Source organism: Portunus trituberculatus, chromosome 21 (genome assembly GCF_017591435.1).
Source record: "Portunus trituberculatus isolate SZX2019 chromosome 21, ASM1759143v1, whole genome shotgun sequence".
NCBI classification, from domain to species: Eukaryota; Metazoa; Arthropoda; class Malacostraca; order Decapoda; family Portunidae; genus Portunus; species Portunus trituberculatus.
In genome coordinates, this window is record NC_059275.1 from 6,762,946 (window position 1) to 6,771,433 (window position 8,488).

At 40.8% G+C, this 8,488-nt stretch overlaps 1 protein-coding gene across 1 annotated transcript; it reads right to left on the reverse strand.

The window, feature by feature from the left end:
- Positions 1-507: 507 nt before the first annotated feature.
- LOC123507273 lies at positions 508-8,488 on the reverse strand. The gene is made up of 9 exons (XM_045260046.1): positions 7,929-8,488; positions 7,563-7,629; positions 6,376-6,504; positions 5,264-5,387; positions 5,100-5,139; positions 3,855-4,041; positions 2,051-2,272; positions 1,138-1,324; positions 508-755 (listed from the first exon to the last, which is right to left on the reverse strand). Exons 1-9 carry the CDS (start codon positions 8,318-8,320, stop codon positions 739-741), a joined length of 1,365 nt encoding a protein of 454 aa, XP_045115981.1. The 5' UTR covers positions 8,321-8,488; the 3' UTR covers positions 508-738.

Sequence of the window (8,488 nt, forward strand, 5' to 3'; positions counted from 1 at the left end):
CCAGAGGACCAGAGTTCGATTCCCCGGCCGGGTGGAGATATTTGGGTGTGTCTCCTTTCACGTGTAGCCCCTGTTCACCTAGCAGTGAGTAGGTACGGGATGTAAATCGAGGAGTTGTGACCTTGTTGTCCCGGTGTGTGTCCCGAGCTCTGAGCTCGTTCCGTAGGGAAACGTCTGGCTGTCTTGTCAGAGACTGCAGCAGATCAAACAGTGAATCACACACACACACACACACACACACACACACACACACACACACACAGCAAGCCAAAATGCCGGACTGACTTCCTGCCTCTATTTTTTTTTTCTTCTCTGATCTATTTGTTCTCAGCGTCATGAAGAAAATTAATAAGTGTAGCAGATTTTCTTCCTATAACTTCTTATTGGAGGATTCAGGATTTCATGCAGATGTTTGTTTTTTTCTTGTAGGATATCCAGCACTGTTCTTGTTTCCCTCGCTCATTCTCTTTTCCATATCCAGGTGAGTGTTTGTGTGCCTAAACCTCATTTTTTTTCTTTTCTTCATTTTATTAAAAAAAACTTAGATTACATAAAACTTTCCAATAGAGTTCTGATTCCCAGGCTCACTGTATTTTGTACATATGCAGAAGTAAAGTCACCAGATTCGTTCCCTTTTCTTTTCCTCCTAAATCGTAGTGGTGTTTGCTGTGGTGACGTGACTCCCTTCCTTGCGTGTAAATTCTGAGGTGTTGGCAGGATAAAGGGGGAACAACACAGCTACAGCTCATCTTTGTCTGATGGAGAGGACATTGTGAGATAAATAACAGGAGGTCTTACTGGTAAAGAAAAGACAGATTGAGATGACTAAGGAATTAATGTGCAAGAAGAACTGAAGAATAAAAGAAGCAAAGGATACAACACATGAGACAAATAAAAAAAAAGAGAGTGAAGGCAATATAGGAAAGATAGAATAAAGAAGGAAAGGTCAATAGTGAGACGAGATGACTAAAAACTCTAAAACTACAACACGGAAAGGAAAGTTTAATGAAAAAAGGAACTAAGGATAAAGTACACGATATGTACATCAAAATATGGACTAATAGGGTGACATATAGACAGGTGTTGAAGAAAAGACCAATAGTTAACTTAAAGAAAAAAGAAGTAAAGGGTAACTACCTTCAGGAGAGTTGCCCTCCCTGGCGGCAAACACACGCTCGTGGAGGCTGGGCAGATGCTCCTTCAAGGCCTCCACGTCCACGCCCTCCAGATCCCCAGCAATCCAGCGCTGCACCGTGGCTGTGGCTGAGGCTGTGAGGCGATCCTTGGCCCGCTGAAGGAAGGCTGAACGCTGTGCTGCTGGGCCCTGGAGGAGGAGGAGGAGGAGGAGGAGGAGGAGGAGGAGGAGGAGGAGGAGGAGGAGGAGGAGGAGGAGGAGGAGGAGGAGGAGGAGGAGGAGGAGGAGGAGGAGGAGGAGAAAAGTAATGATAAGAATAAAAGTAGTTGTATCTAAATTTTTTATAATAGGTCATGAAACTTTTGCATTGAAATATTTTGGTTTCGTATGAACTTCCTTATTCACTTGCAACTTATATTTTTCTTTTCTTTCTTTCTTTTTTTTTTTTTTTTTACTGGTGATAATTTACTATGAGTGTTTTTATTATCACTCCTGGTGCCACTACAATCACAATCAGTACAACGACCACTACTACAACAACAAGAACTACTACTACTACTACTACTACTACTACTACTACTACTACTACTCCCTGCCTGCTTCTGTATTTCCGTCTTCCTATGACCTGACTCCTTTTAAGAGGGAAGTTTCAAGACATTTGTTCCTTAATTTCGGCTAAATCTTCACAACTCTTTAAGGGAACCAGCACTTAAATGGGCCTTTTTTATATATATTTTGTTGCCCTTAGCTGGTTCCCCTCCTGCATAAAACAAAAAATACAAAAACTACTACAACCACAACCACCACAACCACCAAAAGGACAACAGCATGTCTTCAACCACCACGCCCACCACCACACCCACTATCACAACCCACCACAACCCACTACAAGACGCAGACCACCTAACCACCTACCCCCACCATGCCCTCCCACTGGTCCCTGGCGAAGTCCTTCAGTTCATCCACGAAATCATCCATCTGGTGGGTGAGGGCGGTGAAGGAAGCGTGGGTGAGATGGGTGGCGTCTGCGGGCGTCAACTCCCCGTCCCCGTCTGCATCCAGGAGGGCAAATATGGCAGCAGCTGACGCCATGCATTCTCTGGAGCAGTCCACTAAATCAGGCAGTAGTAGTCGATCCTGTGAGAGAGAGAGAGAGAGAGAGAGAGAGAGAGAGAGAGAGAGAGAGAGAGAGAGAGAGAGAGAGAGAGAGAGAGAGAGAGAGAGAGAGAGAGAGAGAGAGAGAGAGAGAGAGAGAGAGAGAGAGAGAGAGAGAGAGAGAGAGAGAGAGAGAGAGAGAGATATATATATATATATATATATATATATATATATATATATATATATATATATATATATATATATATATATATATATATATATATATATATATATATATATATATATATATATATATATATATATATATATATATATATATATATATATATATATATATATATATATATATATATATATATATATATATATATATATATATATATATATATATATATATATATATATATATATATATATATATATATATATATATATATATATATATATATATATATATATATATATATATATATATATATATATATATATATATATATATATATATATATATATATATATATATATATAAACATCTTTCATTATCTACTAACCGCTCTGAGGCATCTTTTATTGACATAACAGCTGCTTCTCTCTCTCTCTCTCTCTCTCTCTCTCTCTCTCTCTCTCTCTCTCTATATATATATATATATATATATATATATATATATATATATATATATATATATATATATATATAGAGAGAGAGAGAGAGAGAGAGAGAGAGAGAGAGAGAGAGAGAGAGAGAGAGAGAGAGAGAGAGAGAGAGAGAGAGAGAGAGAGAGAGAGAGAGAGAGAGAGAGAGAGAGAGACCTCAGGTACCTGCCACTCACATAAACTTTTAGAATAGTTGCCTAGTGTCCACTAGCAACTTTAAGTTTATTATGTAAATATTGTAATGATAACTAAGTTTAAATAAAATAAAGAGAGAGAGAGAGAGAGAGAGAGAGAGAGAGAGAGAGAGAGAGAGAGAGAGAGAGAGAGAGAGAGAGAGAGAGAGAGAGAGAGAGAGAGAGAGAGAGAGAGAGAGAGAGAGAGAGAGAGAGAGCAGTGAGATAGCATTATCTACTCACTTCAGTCTAAATTAACCACGTCACTGCGATAGACGAGAATTAACAAAACTGGAAGTGTACTGTATGAAATCTTTACGAGCACCGACAAGAAAGACAGGTATTAAAAAGATCTGATACTGTAATTTCTAGCCGATATAATCTTTGGAAGCAGCTGTATGTCAATAAAAGATGCCCCAGAGCGGTTAGTGGTTAATGGAAGATGTGTCAAGTAGCAATGATAGAGCTCACATTGAGGAAAAATCTTTAATCTCCGCCAGGAAAAAGAGAGAGAAATATAAGGACCAAATCAGGATATTTTAAGTCCTTTCAGTACAAGGACACCTTTTCATATTTATTCTGGTTACTAGTTGATGATTTTATACAGCTTTTTGAACCTTATGTGGGGATTAAAATAGTGAAGACTCAGGCCATTAACCTTCTGACCTCGATAAACCCTTCCTTATATAAATAAAATCGTCTAATCACGCCTAAAACTGAAGATAAAAATGCGTTCCAGTACTGAAGGGATTAACAAGGGCACTAACACCTACCATGCGGAACTCCTCCAGAAAGGAATCGAGGTGGAGGTGGCGGTCTGAAAGGAGGTAGCGCCGCAGCAGGTGGAGCAGTGGATTCTGGTCTCCCCACAGCAGCAGGGAAGGTGGAGAGGCTCCCTTCGGCAGCGCCTCCCACAGCGTATTTGTCCCTTCCCTTCGTTCCCGCCGCGTCCCCTCAGACCTTGACGACACGTGCGGGGAAAAAAGTGGTTTGTTGTCCTCCTTTTTCTTCTTAATGATACGAGAAAATATAACACTCTTCGTTTGTCATGTTCGCGTCCTTACTTATTGTCTGCTTTTTGCGACGGGTGTTGTGTGTTGGTGTTGTGATGTGTGTTAATCATGCTGGAAGTGTTCGCAGTAAGTACAGTTGTCTTTATTTTACGAGGCGAAACGAGAGGGTGTTTGTTATTCCCCGATGCCACTAATGCTATATATCAGATGCCAGGAAAGCTTCATCACCTTCTTATTCTTATTTTCTTTCTTCTTGTCTTCTCGAGTGCAAAATTTCTTATCGTCTTGAGTATATTTCAATCAGTTTTGTAGCTCATTGAATTGGTGGCTTTTGCGGTCTAAAGTCCACCTAATTTTTCCCTAAACGCCTCAAAATTACAGGCTATTTTCGGTACTGACTTCATGATCTTACTTTATTTTCTAATAGATTTTGAAATTAATGAATACCAAACTTCGAACTCAGCCGGAACTGTTTGTACGTTCACTGGAATCTGTACCTTAAACTCTCTCTCTCTCTCTCTCTCTCTCTCTCTCTCTCTCTCTCATGACCTAGAATTTTTGTTCGATTATTAAAAGGAGATTAATTGTGAATCGGATGTGCTTGGTTTATTTATCTATTTATTTATTTTTCAGTGGAGGGCGGTTTTGAAGTATGAGAAAACTGTCTTTATTTTTCAGTTGATTTAATTAATTGCGAATTTCCTTTACAGAGCATTGTTTTAACTACCTACTTGTTAGAGGGAGACTTAGAAATGTATAAAAGTTGTGCATTACCTGAACAAAATCTAGTGGTAAGTTGATTATATTCATTATTTTATTACATTCTTGTTTTATTATCGTATATGAATAAGTAGAAAAATGTCAATAAACTAATAATAATAAAAGTAATCTCTCTCTCTCTCTCTCTCTCTCTCTCTCTCTCACGTACCCTTCGTCGCCCTCCTCCGGGAACAGGTCGGCCACTACGTCCTCCCTGATCACTAGGTCGTCCTCCCACATGAAGACCAGAAAGGTGGAGTCGTGCAGGGCGGCCGCTGACCACTGCCTGCCACGGTGCGATGGGGATATTAAGAGGGAGGGTTACGTGAAGAGTGGAAGAAAGGAGATGAGAGGAGAGAAAGATTAAGAAGGAAACAAAAAGAATAGAGAGGAGCAAAGGTGTGACTTACCAACCAGGGGAATGTACAGACAGGCTCGGGGGTGTGCTGTGGTCTGCGTCAGGAGGTAGAGTTCTGGTGTGATGTCCTGCTTGTGTTCCATCTTCACGGTTACTTGACACTGCCCCGACACGCACTGAGGGTTGGAGAAGTGTGAGTAATGCCTCGAGTTCGTAAGGTGTTCGTTTGCATCTACTTTTCTTGCTATTCGTTTTTTTTTTTTCCTTATGTTATCTCTTTTTCTCTTCTATGCTTCCTGATCTTCATGTTTTCTCTAGTTTCTTTTCCTTGCTTTACTTTTATCTATCATGCAATTCTTAATGTTGTGTTGTTCTTGGTTTATATCCTTATGTGGTGCACCTTTTATTTTCTCTTTTCTTTTACGTTGTTCTCTTTCCTCTCATCTCGAATCCTAATAGTTTATTTCCTAATATGTTTGTCTATTTTTATCAATTGATTATTTTTAACTATCAGTAATTATCTCAGTCTATAACGATGCCTGTGTCATAAAATTCTCTCAACAGCTTCACTACAACGAAAACTCTCCACTACTGTTGACGTAATTCATCTTAATCTCTCCCATTCACATTTACCAATCTAAAACTCAAGGCAAACAATTCACGCAACGTTCAGTATCTCCATATATCAACAAACTAAACTATCACGATAACCTAATAATGAACGGTGGAATAACTAAAATCTTCTTCCGTGTATTGTAGCATGCCGAAATTTACGCTTCCAGGAAAAGACAGGAGTTGTTTATATGCATATCAAGACTTAAAGTGGTGAGAGCAACGATGCAGACATCCGTTCTAGGCAAATAGCACCGCTTGAATTTATGGTGTGCCAGAATAGCTTCCGATGTTTACAATTGTGTTCATATTCCGGTTATTCAATCTGTTTTCTCTTTTTTTTGTACTTTTTTTCCCTTGAATTGCTGTGATTAACATGTTTTTCAAGCATTTATGATACATGTTATATTTTTCGATGATGAATAATGTGACCACAAAATATGCACTATCTATCAAGCCGTCATAACGCAGCTGTGCGTTGATGGGAAAAATATATGTTTGTTAAGTGGAATGTATGCATGGATAAAACTCACCATGCACTATAACACTTACCTGGAGGGCGGCGAGGGAGGGCGGCAGGGGCGTGAGGGAGAAAGAAAGGACGCCCTCCACAACACACACCACCACGGCGCTGTCACCTAGGCCTCTCCCTGCTTGGCCCACGCGAGAGTGACGCACACCCTGACAAAGCAGAGAGGGATTCGGAAAATTCTACATGATGGAAAAGTCTACATGATTGGAACAAACACTTGGTGATCTGTTGCTCTGTTAACAGGTGTGGCTGATGAAATGTTATTGGTACACTGGGAGATCAGAGTCTGTATGCAGGGTGTAACACGAACTTCTGGGGTTATTGCTACGTAGAGGTGAAAGTCAAGGTTATTACTAAGTCTAAAATGTTTCCTGCCCATGTACAATTTGAGGCGTTGTTTGGTAGTGGTATGATACTCAAGTGAAGCCTGGCGACAGATAACATACAACGACGGCCTAAGAAACACCACGTCCACACACTGTTAAGCATGTGACCTCTCTCTCTCTCTCTCTCTCTCTGAACATTCATGCAATACAAGCTAAAAGTATTCAGTGTTACTGTCTCGGCGTGAGAGTGCATGTAAATGATTGACAATCAGCTGAGTGGATGCTGGCCACGCTCCTTTCTTCTCCCTGCTCTGGTAGGTGTGGTGTCGCACAGACCATTATTTCATTTGTCGGTAAATCATCCGCCCATTAATACGACTCGTCTTGTTGTGGGATGCTGCAATACTCGAAATTTGTAAAAATCATGAAAGTATAATGAACAATTTCCTTATGTAACATCTTCATCTACACATCTTACTATGGATTTCCACCGGCCCGGCCATTGTATATATATGTCACCAAACCACACTTGTATTTCATATCATCACGGTCAAACAACGCCTCAAAATGTATAAGTATGTGCATAGAACAAATTCCCCTTAGATATCCTGTGCTTTTACCTTTACTAATATCATCTGGAGCTTGTGTTACATAGTAGAGTACAACACTTGTGAGTAAAGAATATGAGGTGATTAATATGATTTTTTCAACCAACATTCTTTTTTTCTACTTTTTATATCCTGACAGCAATTACGTCTCTCTCTCTCTCTCTCTCTCTCTCTCTCTCTCTCTCTCTCTCTCTCTCTCTCTCTCTCTCTCTCTCTCTCTCTCTCTCTCTCTCTCTCTCTCTCTCTACTGCAGTCTTAAGGAGGGTTACTCACAGTTTTAGTTAGGTCGAGAAAGGCGAGGTCAGCGTCCCTCAACACTGTGGGCAGGGTCACGGAAGTCCTGGGAGAGAGGAAGGGGAAGGAATAGAATTAATGAAAAACGATTGAAGAAGTCACCGATGAAAGCAAACATGAAGTTAATATCCTTTCCTTTCACACTCGACTGCTAATGACAATGTGAGATTAATTACCAAAGGATATTACTGAGCATATATAAAATAACTGGCACTGAAAACATCGAATTAGATCACGTTTTGTGGATGGAACCTTTCAGAATTGTTATAATGTAAGTATGCATTTCGTTAAGTTTAGTCAGTGTTAGTTAGGATGTTAGGTTAATCACAAGAGCAGGATCCTCACCCCAGCTCCTTCGTGAAGGTGGTGAAGGCGTGCTGCCACCCGGAGGAGTCTCCGGAACCCTCCATGCTAAATCTCCTCAAGGACATCGGCACATCGTTATTTCCTTTACCCTCCTCATCTTCTCCTTCCCCCTCAGATCCCTTGGAGGCGACGCAGAAGGTGGTGGCGGCTTCTATACTTGAATGGAAGGCGGGGAAGGTCCAGGGCGCTAGAGTGTCAAGAGTGATCTGCTGAAGGGCGTCTGTGATGAGTAGCGGCTGGAAACTTAACCTGATGAAGTCGAGAACACTGAATTCTGCATCCGCTATAGTGGGAACGTCGCGGACTGGCAGCTCGAGGGAGGAAGAGGCAGTGATGATGCTGCAGATCACTAGAATATGAGATGTAGCCATGGTAAGGATACGAGAGGTGGATGGCTCAGACTGGGAGAAGGATGCTGAGGATGTGGATGATACAAGCGACAGGAGAGATGAGTCTTGAGTGATGGATGTGTGACTGGGACGACTGAGTGTTAAGTGGCAGAGCTGAGAAGACACTCAAGGGACACTAAGGGGCATCAT

Bases quoted from the DNA above. Each gene is read 5' to 3' on its own strand.
- LOC123507273 (XM_045260046.1), bottom strand. From the start codon at position 8,320: ATGGCTACATCTCATATTCTAGTGATCTGCAGCATCATCACTGCCTCT. The intron at 5,388-6,375 runs GTAAGTGTTATA...TCCAACCCTCAG, and splicing joins CCTCCCTCGCCGCCCTCCAG to TGCGTGTCGGGGCAGTGTCA. The intron at 5,140-5,263 runs GTAAGTCACACC...GCACCGTGGCAG, and splicing joins TCTGTACATTCCCCTGGTTG to GCAGTGGTCAGCGGCCGCCC.